Source organism: Citrus sinensis, chromosome 6 (assembly GCF_022201045.2).
Source record: "Citrus sinensis cultivar Valencia sweet orange chromosome 6, DVS_A1.0, whole genome shotgun sequence".
Classification (NCBI taxonomy): Eukaryota; Viridiplantae; Streptophyta; class Magnoliopsida; order Sapindales; family Rutaceae; genus Citrus; species Citrus sinensis.
Window position 1 is genome coordinate 19,430,362 of NC_068561.1, and position 25,332 is coordinate 19,455,693.

Here is a 25,332-nt window from a genome sequence, read left to right on the forward strand (position 1 = left end):
ATTACTTGTTGTCTGGTGACAGAAAAGATGATACCTTATTGCTTTATTTAAATGTTAGGACTTAAATTGCTTTCACGTTTGTGTGAGACAATATTTTCTTCATAATTATATTCCTTTGTCAAAGTTTAATTGCACGAAACAATAAGCACGCATGAAATGAGTAATTTAATTAATTAATAAGATTTATATTTCCGAAGATATTTTTCAGATACTATTGTAGAAGGGATCATCTGAAATGACGAGCACGATGCTCTTTTTCTTGTTTCTGCCATAATTAACTTACATCTAATATATAACAAGCACTAACAAATTAATGAACTAATGTTAAATTTGTAGGAAAAACTCTTAATTAAAAAAGAAAAAGAAAAGGTAATTAAAAGAATAAATTTTCACCATCTCCCGATGCTATTTAACCATAGGATTTTTAGAGCGATATAGATAAACATGAGATCAAGTGAATAGAGTAATGATACAGCCACAAACTCTTGTACAAACTTATTTTGTACAAACTGACGTGGCATTAATTCATTGGTTGAATGAAAATATAAATTAATAAAAATAAATCATGTGGGCTAAGTGATATTTAATTCAACCAATCTTATCATGCCACATCAGTTTGTACAAAATAAGTTTGTACAAGAGTTTGTGGCTGTATCATTACTCATAAAAAATTAGTTACTGTATTTCAAGGGTGACGTGAGTTGTTGACCTAGAGTATTAATGGAACACACGATGTATTTGGTCGCACTAAATACCCCTCCAATCAGGTGCTATATGAAATGATAACGTAACAATAAAAGTCCACAACGGGATGTTGATATTTTTTATTTTAAGCATTAAATTCTAGTTGTAGTTCTTTACATCTTTGAGAATCCTTTAGATTGTGCTTAATAATCGGTTGTCTGAGCCTAAATTGTTACAATTAGCAACTCGTGACTCGATGTGTGTGAATGAATATATTATTATTCTATTTTATATCCATTCTCACACGAAAATACAAAGCCTTAAGAGAGAAGATTATAATATCTCACATTATTAGAAAGAGATGATTTTGACTATTTTTTGAGCTTTCGTTCTCCTAAGTTAATAGATATGTTTTAGAATTAATAGTCCAACAATAAAATCATGAGGAGCTATGTGCTTAAAGTAGGGCAGTGGAAAATATCTTTTTAAGTTTGGCCCCAATATCTATTTTTCCAATTTTTGGGCCCAACATCTATTTAATTTTTTGGCCCGAACCCTTAAAGATACAGTTTAAAACATTAAACATTCCATACACCTTTTAAGAATGTCACATAATTTGTCGTGTTAGATGGGTTGAGAAAATGTTTGGAATTTTTTTCAAGAGGTTTCAAAAGTAATTTTAAAAAATTAAAAGTTAATTTTAATAGTTAATAAATTTTAAAAAAATTACTTTTAACAAAATCACTCAATCTTGTAACAGATTTTAAAAATCATTTTATATTTAATACAATATCATCTTTATTCAATTAGAAAATAAACCATTAAATTTAAAGAAATTTAATAATTATTATTACTAATTATAACTGAGATAAAAAAATAAAAAATAATAAAATAAAATGTTTATTTTAGTTATCAATTATTTTATATACACAATAAAGAATATTATATATACATGTATATAAATATGTAAATAAATTTTATTTAACATTTTATCCATCTCAGTTATTTGTATTATTACAACAATTTAACAGTAAGAATTAATAAATATATACGACCATTTTTAAAACTAACAACACTTTATAGAAATAAATTTTACCAAAGGTTTAACTTATTCTTTTCACGGCTAATTATTTCTACAATAAAGCTAACAATAATTATTTTAAAAATGATAATATTACTAAATTAGCCCTAAGTCCGAATTTTATATTTATAAAATTATCTTACGTGATAAAACCATTTAATAAATTGATGACACAATTTGAATGAAATCTTTTTTTATTTCAACCGGAAAAGATGTAGCATTTTCCTTAAGTCTTCGAAATAGGCAATATAGAAAATTTTAAAGGAAAAAAAAATTGATCCACGAGACTGATTTAACCTCTATTATGTGGAATTCAAAATATGAATGCTATTCATTCGATATTGAAGAGCTAACCTGCATTATGCAGATTTTTAAACAATTAAATTCAAAGGGAACGAGCTGCACATAGTGATAGAATAGTAGAGAATAAAATACACTGTATTGAAGTGTATATTTTTATTGTCTTTTAATTTAATCCTCATTTTAATAAAATAAAAGATCCTCATTACAAACTATCTCATTATATGATAGTATATATGTATATATAGTACTTCTTTAGTACGGGCGTTCTCATTTTATTTTCATGCGGATACACTTTAAAACTGTGGGGTTTAAGAAAATTAGGTTTTAATAAAATTAAACCCTACAATTTTTTAAATTCATTTAGAAACTAACTCTTTTATAGTTCATATATATATATATATAGATTTATGAGTAAGATATCCATTATCAATTAAAATATTACCATGAGCGATAATCAATCATTTCATTAATGATCAAATTGAATTTAAATTGGCAAAACAAAAATCAGTTTGAAACCGTCCAAATCCTAACATAAAATGATGTAGAAAAAATTGTATCCATCTTTAAGTTTTCTTTATCTTGTGCCATAATGAGAATGAGAAAGAACTATGGGAGTCTGAACACAATTATCTAAGACATAATTAATTATCAGAATACAACAAAGTTGTTTATTTCAATACCGTCTAATTAAGATGAAAACTAATTGTCACGTTGTGTGTTTTCCTCTTTTAATTTTATGGTAAGTATTGGCATAAGTATCATGATGAGCGACGTAAATAGCTTCAGGTAAAAATAAAAGTAAAAATAAATTAAAGTAAGTGATTGAACGAGGAAGTGAAAAAAAAAAAAATATGAGAGTTTTGATTTTACAATGGAGAACTGATTCTTACTGCAAGTTAATTAATCTTTGCTTGAATCTTGCTAGTTTTGAAAAGAAAAGTATTCTTTCCTTATCCAGAATTATTCTTTTCTTGATTCTTGCTGCATGAGCATATGAAGAATTGCTCTCCTTTACTCAATTAAAGTCTCTTTTCTAAATTCTTTCTTCTGAAATGATACAAGTATCCCCAGGCCAGGCAGAAGGAAAGAAGCCTATTAAAATCAATCAATTACATTATATATTATGATATCGAAGTGCTGTAAGACTAACAAGTAAAGCAGCTAATAAAAAAATTCTTCTAGCTAGGTCTCTCTCTTTAATAAATTTATCTTTTTGAACCTCTGAAACTTTTTTTTTTTTTTTTTGAGAAATGGAAAAATTGGTAACGACGAGCTGTTTGATAGCGCCAATAATATTTGGCAAGCATGGCATGTAAGGGTTTTTATCTTATTAAGTCTGTGAGTGCAAACCATCTTTATTCTGTTTGGTCCCCTCCGAAAAAGCACCTCAAACACACTGATCACATTCCTCATTTGGTCAGCTTACTTGCTTGCAGACTGGGCTCCTAAATTTAGCGCAGGGCTCATGATGGAGTGGGCATGGCAGAAGTAGAATTGATAGGATAGGTAACAGTAGATATCATTTTAGTACCGGGTCAAGCCAACGCGATTAGCTTATTGAAGTGTGATATGATCTCGTTCTAATTCAAACAACTCAATAAGGTTTTTATTAACAAATAAAGTAAGATTAGATGACGCTCTAATTCAAACGATTTTACAAGAGAAATTTTGATAAATAATCCCAAATGTCTCAAATGGAATTATAAAAAGAGATTTTATTGAATAGTTGATCAAAGATGGAAGTTACAATAATAAGACCTCTATTTATAATAGAGTAAACCTACTTTCCTAAATTAAATTATAATTATAATTATAATAAAAATAAAATACTAAGACACATATCATAATTGACTTTAATTAAAAATTAAAAAAATCCTAAAATAATAAAAATTTTAAAATCCTTAAATAAAGTCCTATATCAACTCATTGCAGATTAGAAGCATTCTGTTGCTACTACTGGTGAAGGCGACGACTCTGGGAGTGGGACCAATCAACTTGGAGCATTCGATTTGGGCTCAATTTCTACTATTACATCTCGGGGGTTCTGATTAGAGGTGTTTAGAATCCAATCCGATCCGCCCAATCCGTCTGATCTGTAGAAATCCGATCCGTAAAAATTCGATCTGTGGATTAATGGATTGGATTGGATTGAAAATTTGATAATCCGCAATCGGTGGATTGGATATGGATTTACTTCTATAAATCTGTAAAAATCCATGAATCCGTAAAAAAATAAAAAGTATTTATTTAATTAAAAATAAAACTTGTAAATATGACATTAATACTTACTAGTAAATAAATAAGTTAAAATATAGCTACATTAACACAATATTATATCTCATCCGATAATATATAAAATAAAAATAATTAAATAAACAAATATAGCTTCCTAAACAATTAATTTTCATGTATTGATCTAAACAAATGTGATATTTTTCTTTTTGATATGTTATATTTTGAAACTTTAAATCTATTTTCTAGCTTTATTTAAATTATTTATTTATTTAAATCATATTTATTTTAAATTTGATTAGTAGTAAAAAAATTTATATTTTAAATTTTTATATTAAATTTTTTATTTAGTTAGTTTGTGGATTTGATAAAACTAAAAAAATTTAATCTACAAACCAATATGTAAAATGGTGGATTTGATATAGATTAGCTCAAATCCGCATCCAAGCTGCAGACGTATGCATTAGATTTGAGTTAAATTTTACCAATCCGAGAATTGAATTGGATTAAAAATTTATAATCCGTAAAATTGCGGATCGGATATGGATTAATATCCAATCCGCAAAATCCGATCTGCGAACACCTCTAATTCTAACAGCATAACTGCAGACTCTCTTGAAGACAACCAACTATGCCTTAGGCAATTGTTTGGAGTCACAGCCCAAGCTGTTGCTGCTGGCTATATCTTCTTCCAGACGCATCCCAGAGGAAAGTCCCAGCTTTTGATGCCATCAATATTCGTGTTTATTGCTGGAACTATCAAGTGTTTTGAGAGGATTCGTGCCATGCATCTAGCAAGCCAGAAGAACGTCCTTGTTCTGCACATTTTTCCTTTTTCTTTTTTTGATGAAAAATGGAGCTTCGTTAACAAAGACCAAATTGGCTAGAATTACAAAGCATGCCACATTGGACAAAAATACAAATAAAAATCTCCATAAGAACAGTTGCCTAACTTACAGGAGACACTTTGTTCATTAAAAATGTCCTCCAAACTGAAATGAACTATTTCACAACTGGGATTTAATGATCGCACAAAAGGAATTTTTCAACTCTAGCCAGTCTTTGTTTTGAGACTTACCTCAATAACTGTAGGTGAAGATTTCATTCAAATTGAAAACAAAATTCTTCGTAGTGCACACGAAGACAACACAAACTATCAGTCTATCAGTCTTAATAAACAACTCACAAAATGAAACTTATACACAATTTAAAAAAAAAAAAGAAAAAAAGAACCATACTGTAAAATCACATAGAAGCCACCCTCGCAAAATGTATCGCCGAAGAACTTAGCTATACGAACATTAGCGCCATAGGGACATCAAAAGATCCATGAACCATTCATCAAAGTCGGCAAAATGACTTTTAACATGGGCATATTCTCTCGATTCGAACACTAAAGTAACACCATCGAAAAGTCAACGAAAAAAACCTCGAGATTAAGAAAAAATTAAAAAGAAATAAAGGAGGAAGTGGAGTTAAGAGAGGTTGTAATTTTTTTTTTTTTTTTTTTTTGAAAGGTAGGAGGTGGGCGAATTCTAAATTGATTTTCTAGTGCATATCTGAAGATTCAATCACAGGTGGCCAACCAAAGAAAATTGTTAGAAAATCACTTACCGGACTTCTAAATTTCTCATTAACCCTCTTCTGAAAATACCCTACTGAAAATATTTATAAACTACGCCACTTTCAATGACATCCATTTCAATTCAAAAAATAACCCTCTGTATTCTTATTTCTCCAATCTCAATAAATCCCATTGGAAAAAAAAAATTATCTCAATTTAAAATATGTTTGACTAATGAATTTGTCAATTAATGACGAATCAAGTGAGTCAAACAATTATTGTTTCACTAGTTAATATGAAGTTTCAATACGATTAATAAGAATCATTTTCAATTTCGAATTTCTTCAACTTCTTTTGCTTTTTAAGCCGGGGTTTGCTTTTCAATTTTTATTGCCACTGGACTTGCAACATAAAAGCTCGGCAATATACATTCTAGATAATTTTTTCTGTAATTTTACAAAGGTGCCCAGAATTTGAAAGATTACAGAAAGAGAATTATCTTGATCTAAAAAGATATTGATCATGATGCAGTGCTTCTAAGGTATGAAACATTGCAGGGTTGAAATTATAATAATTTCTAATGAAGGTGTTTTAAAAAGATTTTGGAGGGGGCCCTCCAACTCTTATTCAAGAATCAATAAATTCAAATAGACTTAAGGTGAGACTATTTGAACCCTCCAAATTATTTAATAAAACCCATTTGCTAAATAAACACACCATAAAATTTTAAAATTATAACTTTTAGGTTATTATCATATCACTATTTCAAAAATTGAAAAATATCAAATAACTACAAGAAGTATTATCCCCTATTATTTTGCTACTATATCTTTACAAAAATATTATTTTGCTACTTTTCCGTTACAAAAATATCATTTTGCTACTTTTTCGTTAGTTGACCAATTAGTTGACTAACAAAATATCAATTTACCCTTCATGATTAAAAAAAAAAATACTTGATGCTTATTTACAAAATCAGCTCTTCCACATTTATTTGATCATCTAAGTTTTATTTCCAACATTAAGATATAAAAATAGAATCATTAATAAGATAAATTTGTAATCCATATATCATAATTCCAATAAAAAAAATTATGTCGGTATTTTGTATCCATTTTATAAATGGATTACAAATTTATCTTATTAATGATTCCATTTTTATATCCTAATGTTGGAAATGAAACTTGGATGGTTGAATAAATGTGGAATAGTTGATTTTGTAAATAAGTTTCAAGTATTTTTTTTTAATCATGAAAGGTAAAATTAGTATTTTGTTAGTCAACTAATTGGTCAACTAACAGTTATAACAGAAAAGTAGTAAAATGATATTTTTGTAAAGATATAGTAGGAAAATGATAGGGGACAATACTTCTTGTAGTCAGTTGATACTTTTTAATTTTTAAGGTAGTGAAATGATAATAACCCTAACTTTTACTTTATGAATCCTTTTAATACCCAAAATAGGCTTATTAAACTAAATTAACATAATTTCTTTTACTTTTTTTCTTTCACAATTTAATTTTTCAGCCCTTCCTCCATCTCTTCCTTTCCCAATCCTCTCTAGCCTTTTATTCATCAATCATCATGATATTATAACCAAATCATCCAATTGTTATTGTTTTATTTTATTTTTTGTTTTCTTCCCTTGAATTTTAAACATATTGTCACAAATGATTTCAAAGTTTATGAAAGATTAAGGAAATAATAATATTAGCAATGCCCCAAAAAAAGTTCAAAAACTGGGGTTTGCCTATTTTTTTCATCTACAAGAGAGAATTTAGGGTAAAAGCTCATTTAATCTCTGTATTTTAAGATTAGTGTCCGTTTAGTCCTTGTATTTTTTAAAATGCCTCGAAACATCCTTGCAATTAAAGTATTGATACCCATACTATTACTTTTTATTTCTTTTGGCTTACTTTTACAATATTACCCTTTTATAATAATTTTTTTGGACATTAATAAAAAGAAAATAATTAAATTACCAATTTAACCCTAGAAAATAAAAAATTATATTAATTTTTTTGCAAGCACCATTTGCACTCTTGGTAGTTTGCATACAATTTTTGACAATTAAAAATTAATATAATTTTTAAAAATTTTTAGGGTTAAATTGGTAATTTAATTATTTTCTTTTTATTAATGTCCAAACAAAAAAATCATTATAAAAGGGTAATATTGTAAAAGTAAGCCAAAAGAAATAAAAAGTGACAATTTAATTTTTAACAATTAAAAATTAATATAATTTTTAACAATTAAAAATTAATATAATTTTTAACAATTAAAAATTAATATAATTTTTAACAATTAAAAATTAATATAATTTTTAACAATTAAAAATTAATATAATTTTTAACAATTAAAAATTAATATAATTTTTAACAATTAAAAATTAATATAATTTTTTTTTTATTTTTTAGGTTTAATTTGGTAATTTAATTATTTTCTTTTTATTAATTTCCAAACAAAAAAAATATTATAAAAGGATAATATTGTAAAAGTAAATCAAAAAAAATAAAAAGTAACGGTAGGAGTATCAATACTTTAACGGTATGGATGTTTTGAGGTATTTTAAAAAATATAAGAACTAAATAGATACTAATTTTAAAATATATGGACTAAATGAGCTTTTATCTAGAGAATTTATTATTAAGAAGAAATTAACAGTTGAATTCAAAATGAATTTTTACAAGCAGTAAACTTTTGGCAAAATAATATAAATATTAAACAAATTTGATGAATGCAAAAGTGTAGATGAGAAGGACAAATTCAATAAATGACTGAAGATTCAAAGAAAGACCAGTATTATAAAACTAAATAAATCCATATTGATTTTGAAGATGGGAACAAAACAATAGTATAACTATTTTAATTAATCATATGTCTATAATTGTAATTTATGTTATGGGCATTTTAGTAATAATCAATTTTATTAAAAGATGGATTTGATGAGTAATCCAATGAGTTCAAATAGGCCAACCATAGACTTATTGTGGGTTTGGGTAAGTTAGATCTTAGTAACAATTAATCGTTTATATCATATTGCACTATTTAAATTCTCAAGCAAAAACACTCAATTGCAGTAACATAAAATTTTCCATCTCAAGATGGAATTCAAATCGTTAATAGCTGGATTACCTAGAGAGGGAACTAATTCGGACGTAGAAATATGATCTTGTTACTTACAGGTAAAATGTAATTGGAACAACAGCTCAACAATGACACGTGGCATCATATAGGCCTGTTACACTGACTGAATTAGAAAGTTAGCTGATGGCAGATGTAACTTAATTGTGTCCACAAAATAATTTTTTGTTGGGTTCCCTATGATGCTGTAATTTTTTTACAGTATCAATAATATTTTAATTGTGTACCATTGAATTTAATCAATGGTATACAATATTTATATTAAAGAAAAAAGTAAATAATTTTAAAATAATGGTAAACAGTTTGTTAACCATTAAAGGGGGTAGATCGAGAATTTTTATAAAATAACCGTGACCATCCTTGGAGTTTGAAGTAATTTAACTTAAATAGCATATTTTATTTAAAATTACTTTTTAACCCTCCTTTAAATTTGTAATGTGATAACCTTTTTTAAATAAATCTTCCAAAATCTATTGCCATTAAGTATAAAATATAATATTAAGTAGGGTATTTAACACAAATCAAATAAATAAGTTGCAATGGTAAATTTTATATGTGATATAACATTAATAAACAACACAAGTAAGTACATATACTTAAGTACATGTTATAGTTGCATCAATAAACTCATTGATGAGATTGCTTGTAACCTAAAATATATTATATTACACATGTTTTAATAAAATTTAATATCGTATATTAAAATACTCAATTTTAAATAATATTAAGGACCAGTGTATAATTGATCATGAAGTATTATTTTTAACACTCATTTAACATACTTATTCTGTGAACATTTTGTTTAGGATTTCTCTATAATACTGAATGAGTTTTTACAGCATCAATAATGAGATTGTTGTGGACTCTTAGATGTTAGTGTTTTCATCTCTACCATTCATTTGATATAGTGAATAAAAAATTAATTATTTAAATCATAACAAATAATCTTCATGTAACAAATAACAAAAAATTAATTAATTGATAAAAGAAAATTTATATTATAATGGATAACAAGTAATCTGCAAGTTGTGATATTTCTTCATATTTAAATTTTTTTTATCTAATCAATTGATAAATATTTTAAATCACAAAGAAATACAAATAATTTTGGAAATAAAATTATTATGTATTAATTCTCTTACTTTTCAATTTTACATTTTTTTTACTTTTACATTTAGTATTAGAAATATATTTAATAGCATTAAAATAAATGTAATTAACAAGTAATGTTATTTCAATAATACTTTATATAAAGATAGTACATAAAGTCTTTTAATAATTTGTATTGTATGAACTTAATTACAAACCATTAATATCTAAACAATAATGATAATAGAAGGCGTTGTAATAAAATATTTTATATGTGTTTTATTAATAATACTATATGAATCACAACAAATGAGAAATATTTTATTCAGCAATTATTATTGAAAAATATATATGTCTATATAACTAAATAGTGAGAAATATTTTGATTTAAATTTTTAACAAAAAAATAAACTATTAATTTCATGCAATTCAATTGTGGTGGATATAACATTCTGAAATGTTGCTTTTACTTTCAATATTAACCATTAGATTATGAGATATTAATGGCTCAAATATTGTGTCAAAATTTTAAGTTATACGTCAAACCAGTTCTTTATAATAGAAATATAAAAACATATAATGAATTTTTTTTCTCATTTTGTCCATTAAATATTATTGGATGTAATATTTTATATATCGTCACTATTACTTATCATAATAAAAGTAATGACTCTTAGTAACATAAAAATTTTATAATTACAATCAAATGATGACAATAAAATAATATTTCATGATTCATAAACTAAAGTTAATTAGGAAAATGTGTTAGATTTAACTTTTATAAAATTAACAAAGTGACATTTGAAAATAAAATGAAAACAAGCTTGTGAAAGTTAAATTTTATAAGGCTTGGATAATTTTCTACCATGTAAATAAAAATATAAAAAGATTTTCTTTCACATTTTTCCCACATAAATATTATTGGATGCAATATTTTATTTATTGTCACTATTAATTACCGTAATAAAAATAATGACTCTTAGTAACATAAAATTTTATAATTACAATCAAAAGGTGATATGAGAACCAGAGCATCTGTATCTGATCAGCCACTGCCTGAAGGATTGTGGTAGTTCATATTTGAACAAATTAAGGAAAACGCTGAGTATGTAAATCAGTTTTATCCCATTGATGATGTTCATCCCCGTGAGGATCAGATATATCAGCCTCATGCCGCGGATCAGCTGAATCAGACTTTTCATTATCTGGCAAATTGGCTTCCCAGGTCTGTGGTAGATGGTTGGGAGGCGTGGGAGCTCCATGATTGGATAAATGAGGGTTTTTGCTTCAATGATGGGTATCTAGAAAAGACGATGGCAAAGGCTGCAGCCAAGAGAGAGATAAATTCATCTAGAGGCGATTGGGTTCTGCGGAAATGGGAGCGTGATCATCCTTCTGATGGCGCAGCAGTAAAAAAAATAAAGGAAGCCACAAAAGAACCTGATCTACCACGTATGATTTTCGCTAATTACGTTATAAGATGGCACGCTGCTACTCTAGTCCTTTATAGTACTGATGACCGAGAACGAGATCCTAAACGACAATTCAGCAAGCTCCTCTCGGATTACCTGATGTATCTTTTAGTAGTGAAGCCTGAGATGTTGAATCAAGTGCCAGAACATTTGGAATGTTATACTTGGGATTTAGTGAAACACTTCGAAGGAAATAAACTAAGTTTAGAACCAAGTGAGGTTAAGAATGCCTGTCTCGGTATTCTGAATGCGGAATCAGAAATCAATGATGTAATGTTTAAGAGAGGAAGACAGATGGCTATTGAGCTGCTGAATTTGCGGGGGGGTAAATGGAGTTTACTGGCACAAGTGTGGGTAGAAATGTTGGCGTATGCGGCAACCCATTGCAGACCAAGGACACATGCCCAACAACTTTGTAATGGCGGAGAGCTTCTCACTGTTGTTTGGTTATTGATGTTTCATTTTGATCTTGTCGATACTAAACCAGAAGATTAAATTCATCCACCCATTGTCTAACCGGAAATCACATCCGATCCTTTCAATGCTCCTGATGTTTTCTGCCTGTATGTGTTTGTTTGTTTGTTTTTTAAATTTAATAAATCATTGTCTGGTTGTTGAGACAATTGATCAGTCGGGCATGGGTTTGTTGGTTGATTCAAGTTGCTTACAACTTGAAATTAGTGATTTTTTTTTTCGGTTTTGTTTATTGTTACGTAAGTGAAATGGTAATAAATTATTACTTTCAGTTCTTTGAATTTTATATTTACATTAACTAGTCGACATAATTTAGCAAGAAAAACTTATACAGTAATGCTAACTATGTGCTCCGTGCTCCACTCATATATTGTATAGTAAATTTTATAATTAGTGAAATTAATATTATTATATCATCCAATAGAATAAGATGTATATCTATGTAAAAATTATCAGATATGTTGATATAATGTATATTTTTTTTTGGGAGATTGTCAGTTTTTCTCTTACAGAAATCAATTCGCACCACTATTTTCTCCTTGGCAACATAATTTCACAGTATTACCTTTATTTTCAAATATACTTTTGTTCATCTTTATTACAAAATAAATAAATCGCATGAGTAAAAATTGAAATAAAAACTAAAAATAAGAAATATATGTTTCAGTTTGAATATAAAATTAATTATAAAACATTTTTCTTTAATTTCTTGTTATTTTTAAAGTACTTTTATAATAAATATATCTTTTATATTCTCAAGCTAACTTATCAAACAAATAATCCATTTATCCTTCTTTTTCTTTAAGTCATTTGTGCTAGGGGTTTCTTTGGATATTATGGAAATATTAAAGGAGTAAATGGCATTTATTAATGGGAAATTGGCAATCTTTTTTTTGTTATGTAATGCAGTGCATTTGTAACTAGTAAAATTATTATTATTATTATTATTATTATTATTATTATTATTATTATTATATCATTCAATTTATCAATTGAATTTCATACCTAGTAAAGTATTGTTATTTTATAAATTTAAAAGGTAATAAAAAACTATAGTCTTAAGCATTTGTGGTTATGGGTGCTAGTTAGCTTATCTGATAAAATATCTACATTTTTCTAAGAATGTCTATTCCACTCACATTTCGTAAGGGAGAGTTTGTCTTCATTGAATTACTTAATAATTAAGGAAGAACTGAAATTAACCCAACTAACCCCCAAAAGTTTATTTAATAAAAACTTGAACCCTTATTCTCATTATTGTAAGTGCAACAACTCTCTCACTGAACTAGAAGTCCAATGGTAATAACAAGATGCAATTTGTTCATTAAAAAAGTCCTCTAAACTGAAAATAACTATTTCACCACTAAGATTTAATGATCGCACAAGAGGGATTTTTTGACTCTAGCCCAGTCTTTACCTTGAGACTTACCTCAGTAACTGTAGGTGAAGATGTCATTCAAATTGAAAACAAAATTCTTTGCAGTGCATGCGAAGACAACACAAACTATCACTCTTAATTTGATATTCGAATGGAGATCCCATATCATAAACTTGATGACTTCAACAACAAAAAGACACCGAAATAAATAAAAAAACTCACAAAATGAAACTAAAACACAATTGAAAAAAAAAAAAAAAAAAGAACCATACTGTAAAATCACATAGAAGCCACCCTTGCAAAGTGTTTCGCCAAATAATTGAGCTTTATGAACATTACCGGCATAGGGACATCAAAAGCTCCACAAACCATCATCAAAGTCGACAAAATGACTTTAACATGGGCATATTCTCTCGATTCTAATACTGGAGTAACACCATCGAGAAGTCATCGAAAAAACTTCGAGGTAAAGAAAAAATTTAAAAGAAATAAAGGAGGAGGTGGAATTAAGAGAGATTGTATTATTTATTTAGTTTAATTTATTTTGAAAGGTAGCAGGTGGACAAAATCCAAATTGATTTTCTGGCACATGTCTTGAGATTCAATCAAAGTTGGCCAACCAAAAAAAATTGTTAGAAAATCACTTGCCCGGACATCTAAATTTCTCAAAAACCCTCTCCTTCTAAAAATACCATATTAAAAGTATTTGTAAACTACACCACTTTCACTGACATTCATTTCAATTCAAAAAATTACCCTCTGTATTCTTATTTTTCCAATCTCAATAAATCCCATTGGAAGAAAAATTATTTCAATTTAAAATATTTTTGACTAGTTAATTTGTCAATTAATGATGAATCAAGTGACTCAAACAATTATTTTTTCACTAGTTAATATGAAGCTTCAATACGATTAATAAGAATCATTTTCAATTTCGAATTTCTTCAACTTCTTTTGCTTTTTAAGCCGGGATTTGCTTTTCAATTTTTATTGCCACTCGACTTGCAACATAAAAGCTCGGTAATATACATTCTAGATAATTTTTTCTGTAATTTTACATTGGTGCCCAGAATTTGAAAGATTACAGAAAGAGAATTATCTTGATCTAAAAAGATCTTGATCATGATGTAGTGCTTCTAAGATATGAAGCATTGCAGGGTTGAAATAATAATAACTTCTAATGAAGGAGTTTTAGAAATATTTTGGAGGGGGGCCCCCTCCAACTCTTATTCAAAAATCAATAAATTCAAATAGACTTATTGTGCGGTTTGGGCAAGTTAGAACTTGTAACAACTGATCTTTTATAGTTTATATCATATTGCACTCTTTAAATTCTCCAGCAAATAACACTACATTGCAATAACATAAAATTTTCTACCCCAAATGGACCGACCCAAACCGTTATTAGTTCGACTACTTAGAGAGGGAACTAATTTGAACGTAGAAAATATGACGTTGTTGCTCACAGCTAAAACGTAAATGGACAAACAGCTCAACAATAACACTGGCATCATATAGGGCTGTTGAACTGGCTGAATATTTAAAAATTAGAAAAAAAGAAAATTCTGTTTCAAAAAGAAAAAATTAAAGAAAAAAACATTCCTTACAAGATGGCCCACGCACCACCTTTAAGAAAAGTTCTATGCGCACAGCGAAGTATACATTTAAAATATGGCAAAACTTTTGTGTATTCTGCAGATCAGTGTTGGTACTAACTCGTCCTATATATGGTGGGACACTTTCCAATAATTTTTTTAGTGCCTTGAATTTATTGACATATTAAGTTGACAGTGCAGTGAGAAATACTTATTTATACAATAATGTTAAGAATTAGATATCTGGATTTCAATTTTATTTTTCAAGTACATGTGTTATTAAGTGCATTTATAATAAATATCATGTTATTTATCACATCATCATCTAGTTAATACAAAACAAGTTTTATTGAATAATTTCAAATTAACAAAATTAGTATTTTGAGCCATTTTATATAATAACCCTAAGTATCACGAATTTACTAAAATAGGTAAATTCGAAATATTATTTTATAATAAAGTTCTCCTAATCTAAATAAGAAAAAAGAAAATAAATAGTATCGAAATCCGAATTCTAAAAAAAAAAGATAAAAATTCTAAAAGAAATAGGAAAAATAGAAAATTATTTAAAAACTAAAATATGACCAAGAATGAAGTAGAATTTTCGGCTCCACTATGGGGCAGAACGATGCACATGGTTTTGGATTTAGTTCTTCTCATCGCAAGCGTTGAAACAATCTATTCTATAAATGGACCCTTGTAGCCCATATTATGCCCTCCAGAATGCACCCCGCTCATAACATACAACCATCCTACATTAGTTCCTCTAACTTAGAAAAGAACTCGTCTTCAAGTTTGGCTCGTACAATGCCTCATTATTTGGGTGATATTTGAACAGGCCAGCCACATTAAATGTGTGAGAGATATTTCAATTATGTAGTGGTTGAAGCACATAAGCATTGTCCTTAATTTTTCATGCCATATAAAAAGGTTCATAATTGCGCTTCTCCAATTTAGTTCGAATACCAAGAAAACGACTTCGCCACAGATGTGCTATCACTAAATCACATTATTGAAACACTTTCTCACGTTGATGCTCGTTCGCATCAGCCTTGTGCCTAGCATTGGCAGCTTCGAAATGAGCTCGAACCTTGGCATGAATCTATAGATGCTTTTCTGCCACATTTTCTGCTGCTTTACTCTTTTTTGTCGCTGCAGCCATGATAACTAGATCAGAAACATGGGGTAGGGGTCTTATCATTAGATTAATCTACTATGCTATTGTAAGCAAACTCGACTTGAGGCAAGGTAATTTCCTAGTTTAGTTGCTTGTCACCATAAACACAGCACAATATGTTGCCCAAAGTGTGATTAACCACCTCTAGTTGGCCATCTATCTACGGATGAAAGACACTACTAAACTGCAATTGTACGCCGAACTTATTCTAGAGATATTGTAAAAACTTGCTGATAAGCTTCATGTCCCAATATGAAGTAATAGTATTTGGAATACTATGCAAATGCACCCCCTCTCAAAAGAATAAATAGTAATTGAAGTAGCATCTTTTGTCTTCTTATAAGTAATAAAATACGCGATCTTTAAAGCCTATCAACACAACAAATATCAAATCTCGACCAGTCTTTGTACACAACAATCCTAATACAAAATCAATGGATAAATTTAACCAATGGTTTTCTAGAATGGGTAATGATATGTATAATCCCATGTTCTACGTATGTCCATTGCCCTCTTGGCAAATCCAACATCTTTGCGCAATCTTGCGCACATCTTTATTCAATTGTGACTAAATAATATTGCTCTTTACAAGCGTCTTGGTCTTATATTGACCAATATGTCTGTCCGATCCTCCTCCATGCAACTCATGAATAATATGCTCTCTTCAAAGACTTCGAGGCATATATAACTGATTAGCTTTGAACAAATGCTCATCTTAAATAAGGAAATCTTCTGCATCCTGATGATCAATGCATTGATCCCAAATAAGCACAAAGTCTTCGTCCTCAACATACAACTCTTTTAAGCATTAAAAACTAGTAACTTCAATAATGAGAGTTACTAGTAAAGCTGCTCGTTTACTAAGTGCATTTGCCACCTTGTTCTACTACCCAGACTTATGCTTCATAATAAAAGTGAACTTCTACATATAATTTACCCATCTCGCATGCGTTTTGTTCAGATTTTACTAGCTATTAAAGTACTTCAATGCTTAATGATAATTGTAAAGCATGAACTCTTTTTGAATCAAATAATGCTTCCATGACTGCAATGCCCTAAGAATGGTATAAAATTATTAGTCGTAAGTAGACCAATTCTATCATGCTTTGTTTAACTTCTCACTTATATATTCAATTGATCGCTCTTCTTGTGAAAGAACACCAATACCCATACTAGAAACATCATACTCGACCTCAAACAACTTGTCGAAGTTTGGCAAGGCCAACACATGAACGATAGACAACTTCTCTTTTAGTGAAACAAAACTTGCCTCTTATTTTTTGCTCTACTTGAACATCTTATTCTTTAAACATTCTGCAATAAAGGCGACTATATTGCTAAAAACATGAATATATCTCCTATATAATGTTGCCAGCCTATGAAAACTCTGAGTTTTACCTACTGTCTTGGACATAGGTTATTCTGTAATGGCTTGAATCTTTGATCTACATCAACTATGAAACCCTAAAAACTCTACATTACTCTAAAGAAAACTACACTTTTCATATTAATATAAAGTTTTTTTCTCCATAATACTTCCATAATCATTCTCAAATGCTCTCGGTGTGTCATCACAACAACAAAATAAACTAATATATCTTCAAAATACATCATAACAAATTTACAGGAAAATAATTTCAAATTTTAATTCATCAAGCACATAAAGGTACTACGGCATTTGATAATCCAGAAGGCATTACAAACCACTCATACAACCCTTCTTTTGTCTTCAATGTTGTTTTCCACTCATTATAGGCCAAACTTTGATTTGATGATATACACTGTGCAAGTCTATCTTCAAGAAAACTCGAGCACCATCTAATTGATCTAACAAATCTAGAAAAGTTGGAATGGGAAATCGATACTTCACTATAATCTAGTTAATTCGCTTATTGTCCTTACACAGATCCTAACTTCTATATTTTTTCGACACCACATGGGCTCATGCTCTCAGAATAAACCTCTTTTGTGATAACTCATCAACTTGTTCTTGTAAAATCACATGCTCATGAGGACTCATACGTTAATGGGGCAAGTTAAGTACACTCCTTTTAGGAACTAGGTCTATATGACGTTGTAGTATCTTGCAAAGGTAGTAGCCCATCCGACATCACTGATGATGTAATACCAGTGAACTCAACTAACAACGACTACACTTTTTTAGAAACAATTTTCCCCTTGAATTCATCTTTCTTCTCCAACTTCTTGCAACCATCGCAATCTTTCTTTAAATGAGCCTTCATAATAATAAGAAAATTATTCCCTTCAGTCTTAAAATTCGTTTGCTTATTCGTTAAAGGCACTAAAATGAACTTTTTTGTTATTCCACCAAAACTCGTACACATTATCCCTCTATTTATGGACTACATCAACATCGAATTACCAAAGTCAGCTCAATAACAGATGACAAACCTCCATATCCACTACATTGCACACCACGTCACTGTTATAAATCCTCCAATAGAGAAAGGGACACGACCACCTCGTTACTTACATTTGTGTCCCTTTCTTTAACCACCTTATTCTATGTGGTGCAAGATTTTTTTTTTAATTAAAAGTCCCATCACATCAAGCAACATTTTTAAAACAATGTTTTCACTACTATTACTATCAATTATCATTTTGCACACCTTATCATTGATAGTACCACGTATTCTGAAAATCTTATTGTGCTAATTATCCTCTTTAAATTTTAATGCTAATAAAATCTTCTATACAATGCAACTCAACATCTTTCTTTATCTGCTTCCAACTCCAAGGCTTCTTCATTATCCTTATCCTCAACAACATTCATCTTTGTCTCATCAACTTCAGCCTCTACCAAGTTCAAATTATTTGAATGACAGCCACTCGATCGATAGCTTAATTCCCTATACTTCAAACACTTGATCAGCATAAGCTTGGCATATGGGTTGTTCTGCACCTATGGTTGGTACTACAGTTGCCTAAGTGGCTGCTATTGCTTGGATGACTGTTGCCTTAGCTGCAACTGTAGTAGTTGTTGTGTCTAATTACTTCCAATTAGAGTTGGAAAAATTTAACACGACTCGATTACCCGACACGAACACATCGTGAATAAATAGATATGGATCGTTAAATTTGACACGATTATAAAATGGGTTGGGTCCGGTTGACACAATTTTTTTCTGTGTCGGGTTAAGGCTAAAGTTCTTGACCCACTTATCTGAATAATAACACGATTATATTTTTTATTTTTAAATTAATTTTTAGGTTCTTATCATTAAAACTCAAATATTGGACACGATTCTCTCTTTTTATTTTTATTTTTGGAAGAGGACATATACACAATATTTTATTTATAAAATTTTATATAAATTTAGAACTTTAATATCGTAAATGTGTAAAATATTGATACACATATACATTTTATGATATCGATATATAATATCATTTACAAATATATAATTTAAACTTTAAATAGTGTATATGTGTAATAGTTTAGGGGGGTGTGTTATATTTGTTAAATATATAGATATTAGATGAGTTATTGAGTAACCCATTTATTTTCTGTATATGGTTTGGGTTTCAGTATTTTGATACGATTATTTAATGGGTCGTGTTTAGGTGGACTTAAATTTAACACGACCCGGTGATCTATTTTGTCAGCTCTACTTTCAGCCGTGCTTTCTACTTGTTCTCAACCTCAAGACCACTTGGTCTACTCTATGAACTCATGCTGCCGAGTTCTACAAACAGCTTGTTGCCCTAACAACTGGTGAACCCAAGTCCCAAGTCGTATCCACTATCTTATCTTGTATCTCTTGCTTCAATTTGCCAATATATTTAATCATCCAAAATTTTGATTCCTTCATATTATTTTTCATGTGTAGACGATAAAAGTCTTTTGTATATTCATCTATAGTGTGATTTCTTTGCCTACGGTTTTAATATTTAAAATACAACTATTACTGGTAATTTGTTGGCAGGAAATACTCTTTCATCATTCTCTGCATCCTAGGCCACAATTTGATAAATTATTTTCCCGCAACTCTTCTTCGGTTCTGTATATATTGCCAAATTGCAGAAGTTACGTCCTTCATTTAAATACCACGAGCATAACATGTTTCTCGTAAGGAACCTCCATATACTCGAAGAATTATTTACAGTTGATATCTAGTTTAAAACTCCCGCTGTACGAATTTGAAATATCAACATTATTCTTATAATCTGAATTTTTTTTTGCACCTCCTATCATCCTGCATAAATTCTTCTTCTTTTGAATCACTTCCCAACTCCGCATGCACGCGTGGCAGCACTCGCCTTACACGTTCTAAATTCTTAAGTATTACTTCATGGTTAACGCCCTGAGGCACTACTTCACGATTAACACCCTGAAATATCTCTTCATGGTGATAATCTCCAGGTATTTCTTCGTGATTGACTCCTTCAAATACTTCCTTACAATTAATTCTTTACCTTTTTTCTCTCTCTCTATTATTTTTCATGGAAAGCATGACACCCTCGATTGCTTGCTCCATCACTGCTATTCTCGGGTCATAAACATCATCTATGACCTGCAATACTGCTTCTCTGACCATTTATCTGATAGCCTACATAGACATTGCCTGCATCTCTTGATCAGTGTCTTCAAGACGGTTGCTTCTTTGATTGGGTGGTCGTACCATGACGACAAGCGAACTTGCTCTCATACCAACTAACAATGTTGAAACGTTAATGGTTGAAAGATAGACGAAACACAAGTTACTGAATAACAAAGTTTAATTGAATAGGTCTAAATTAATAGAACTAGGGTTTTGGGGCCTTTTATATAATAATCCTAAATATCGCGAATTTACTAAAATAGACCCAGTTAAAATATTATTTTATAATAAAATTCTCCTAATCTAATTATCTAAATAAAAAAGAAAAACAAACAGTGTCCAAATCTGATTTCTAAAAAAGAGAGATAAAAATCATGAAAACAGGAAAATTAGGAAAATATTTTAAAACTAGAAAACAACCAAGAAAGAAGAGGAATTTTCGACTTAACCACATGGCAGAATAGTGCAAATAGTTCTGGGTTTGGTTTGTCTCATTGGAAAGTTCAAAACAGTATATATGCCCAAAACAGACACTTGTATCCTAAGTTACACCCTTTAAAAGTTATCCTACTACAACCATCCTACATCACTACCCTTATAATTGGCTAATTAAGGTGCCAGCTTTCTTTAGTGTACATGAATAATTTGTGGGATAATAATATCAATGTTAAAGTGTAAAGCAACAAATATGTAACAAAAGAATAGACAAAAGTAAAATTCAACAAAAAGTAATGATAGAGAGCCCGCTCCAAAGAATGAGGCATCACATAAAGCTAAAGTTATTATTATTTTTTTATATATCTTCTTATGCATCAATCTTTTCTTGACTCTTACTAGTTGTTTCAAAGAAAAGTATTTCCCTCCTTTTCTAAAATTATTATTTTCTTGATTCTTGCCAGTTCCTGCAAAGAAAAATATTGCATTCCTTTTTTTAGAATTATTCTTTTCTTGATTCTTGCTAGTTCCAGCGAAGAAAAATATTTCATTCCTTTTTTAGGAGTATTCTTTTCTTGATTCTTGCGACATGAATATTGTTCCCCTTTACTCAATTAATGCCCCCTTTTTAAAGTCTTTTTTTGAAATGATCCAAGTATTCCAGGGGAACAGGAAGAAGAAGAAGAAATATATTTAAATCAATCAATTATGTTGTATTTTGATATTGAAGTACCATAATAAGTTAAGAAGCTAATTAAAATTTCCTCTGGCTAGATCTCTTTCTTTAATAAATATATCTTCTTGTACCTCTGGACCTTTTTTTCTTTTCTCTTTTTTTTTTCTTGGGGAGAAAAAAAAATGGGTAATGATGGGCTGTTTGATAGCGCCAAGAATCTATGGCAAGCATGGAACATAAGGGCTATAATCTTGCTAAGTCTTTCAATGCAAACCATCTTAATTCTGCTGGGTCCCCTCCGAAACCGCACTTCAAACACACTGATCACAATCCTCATTTGGTCAGCTTACTTGCTCGCAGACTGGTCTCCTAAATTTGGTGTCGGACTAATTACAGAAAGCAAGCGTTCCGCTGGTGGTGGTGATGGTGGTGGCTCTGGGAGTGTGAACAATCAATTTGTAGCATTGTGGGCTCAATTTCTGCTGTTACATCTGGGTGGTTCGGATACCATAACTGCATTCTCTCTTGAAGACAACCAACTGTGGATCAGGCAATTGTTCGGAGTGGCAGTCCAAGCTGTTGCTGCTGGTTATATCTTCTTCCAGACGCTTCCCGGAGGAAACCAGCTTGTGATCCCAGTGGTATTCGTGTTTATTGCTGGAGTTATCAAGTGTTTTGAGAGGATACGAGCTGCGTATCTAGCAAGCGAGAAGGTTGTCAGAAAGCAGATATCTGAAGAACTTCCCGATTCTGAAACTCTAGAAAAAGAGGTTACAAGGATCCAAAGTAAAGGAGGATCCGGATCCGCAAGTAAAAACAAAGAGAGTGTCGAGTTGGCCCGTCTCTACTCGAAACTTTTTCTAGGGATCATTTTCGATCTCATCATCCACTTCGACTTCAACCTTGAGCGTTTCATTACCCAAGATCCTTCAATTGCCTTGAAAAACATTGAGGTTGAACTCAACTTTATTTATGAACTTTTTCATACCAAGATAAATTTTGTACTCTCTGGATTGGGAATGATTCTTCGGTTCACATCTTTTTCTTCAGTTGTGGTAGCCCTTTCAGTTTTCTATACTCAAGCTAATAGTTCCAATGATGCGTTTGAGGTCGGAGTCACATACACCTTGTTCTGGGCTACCATTGCCTTGGAGCTCCTAAGTATTGGATTCATCCTACACAGCAGAGTTGAAAAGACAAAGCAGGTGTCCTTGAAGACCAGACCTCTGCTGTGGCGCAGGTGGTCTCTTTCCGTCTCCGGATTTAGCTGGATAACATATTTGGCTAAGGCACGTCCACTACAGCGGCTTGCCAGAAGCGACGGAAGCGAAGCCTCCGCCTCCGAAATAATCTTCGCGAGAATCATTGCGCTCGTGGGCCTAGATAATATTGTGGATGATATAAGAATCGGAACAAGAATATCCCATGAGCCACTGCCTGAAGAATTGTGGAATCTCATATTTCAGCAAATTAAAAAAAAAGCTGACTACGTAAATCGGACTCTTCCCGATGATCTGTTAAATAAGATTTTTCAGAATGATGCGGTAAATCAGGTTCTTCCCATTGGTATGGTGCATCGGACTCTTCATGATCTGGTACATCGGTATGCTCCCCAAGGTACTGAAAATTGGCTGCATAATCTGTTAAAAGAGCATCTTCCCCCCATTGATCCGAAACTAGAAGAGAGCGCCGCAAAGACTGCAGCCAAGAGAGAGATAAATTCATCTAGAGGCGATTGGATTCTGCGGGAATGGGAGCGTCGTCATCATCTTCGTCACGAAGAAGTAGAAAAAATAAAGAAACCCACACAGTCACCACTCACTCAACCTCGTTATCGTTTCGATCAAGACGTTCTAATATGGCACGCTGCCACCGAACTGCTTTACTGTACTGATGACCACCGAGATCGAGATCCCGATCGAGAATTCAGCAAGCTCCTCTCGGATTACATGCTGTATCTCTTAGTATCGAAGCCTGAGATGTTGAATACTGTGGATAACGTGGCCAAATCAGAACTGAAAGAAAGTGTTCCAGAGGCGAGATCCTCCAAGCTAAGTTTAAAACCAAGTGAGCTGAAGACTGTCTGTTAATCCATTCTCAATGGGAGGTCATCAAACGTTATCTCTGCGAAACAGTTTTCTTTTTCACATGGAATAAATTTGGCCAATGAGCTTAAAGGGTTGGAGGACCAAAAATGGAAGTTAATCAGAGAAGTGTGGATTGAAATGTTGGCATATGGCGCAACCCATAGCAGACCAAGGACACATGCCCAACAACTTTGTAACGGTGGAGAGCTTATTACTTTTGTCTGGTTATTGGTACTTCACTTCGGTCTTGTCGATAATAAACCACAAGATTGATTGAGTTCCAGAAATCACATCCGATCCTTTCAATGTTCGTGCTGTTTGCTGTCCAAGTATCAACAAAATATCGTGCCTGTACTCTACGTACATCCTAATCACTAAATTACTGTGTGTAAGAGCGTGTTTGTGTGTGTGTGTGTTTTTTTTTAATTTAATTCATCATTGTGTGTTTGAATTTGAGACAGTTAATAAAAATGGGTTGTTGGTTAATTCGAGCTGGTTACGACTTGAAAGTTGAAACTAGTGAATTTTTTGTTCTTTTTTTTCGGTAAGTCAACGCTAATAGATTATTTTTTTACTACTACTTTGAATTTATTTACATTAATTAGTTGATATGGTGTAGCAAGAAAAACTTATACAATAATGTTAAGAGTCGTGTGTCACTCATTTATTATAAGATAAATTTCATAATTAATAAAATCATTATTATATAATTTAATATAAAACCTATAAATTTACTATATGTGTTTTTGGTAATGTGTGATTAAGTGCGTATATAATGTTATTTGTCACATCAAGTTAATACAAATTTTGTATCCTAATTAGTTTTATATATATAGTACGATGATATGCCAATTCGCAAACTGCCCCTTATAATTGGACTATGGTGGCAAAAAAAAAAAAGGCTTGTTATTTATCAAAGTCATCTTTCATTTGTTTAAATGGATTTTGAATAAAAAATGACTTAATTTTTCATCCATTAAATTTATTCAATCGAATTATAGGTAAACATAAGTGTTACTTTTTAGCTTTAAATTCTTACCCTTAGATTAAGTGGATCCAATCAATAAAAAATTAAGTTATTTTTTAAATTCAAAATCATAAGTTAAAGGAATCAAGAGTTAGCAAATGAAATTAAAATTATTAATTTTGAAAAAATAAAAATAAAAATAAAACACAATTACCAATCACTGGCACCACCGACTGGTGTTGTGGTACTGCCTAAAAGTTACATGTATGGCATTAGTCCAATGGCCGTTGGTGGCAGTTGGTGGTGGCTAGATGACAATTACTCTTTAATATTGAAGAGCCACATCAACAAAAAAGATTCCAAAATATTCTCCAAATGAGATTTTTCTAATGAGAATATTCTGCTCTCTCTT

General features: G+C 30.5%; 1 protein-coding gene across 1 annotated transcript; it reads left to right on the forward strand.

Annotated features, from left to right (window-relative positions):
- The first annotated feature begins 22,048 nt into the window (after positions 1-22,048).
- LOC107174466 (uncharacterized) lies at positions 22,049-23,956 on the forward strand. The gene has a single exon (XM_015525387.1). It carries the CDS (start codon positions 22,049-22,051, stop codon positions 23,954-23,956), a length of 1,908 nt encoding a protein of 635 aa, XP_015380873.1.
- The last annotated feature ends 1,376 nt before the right edge of the window (positions 23,957-25,332 follow it).

Excerpts from the sequence above, each read along its gene's own strand:
- LOC107174466 (XM_015525387.1), top strand. The coding sequence starts at position 22,049 with ATGGGTAATGATGGGCTGTTTGATAGCGCCAAGAATCTATGGCAAGCA.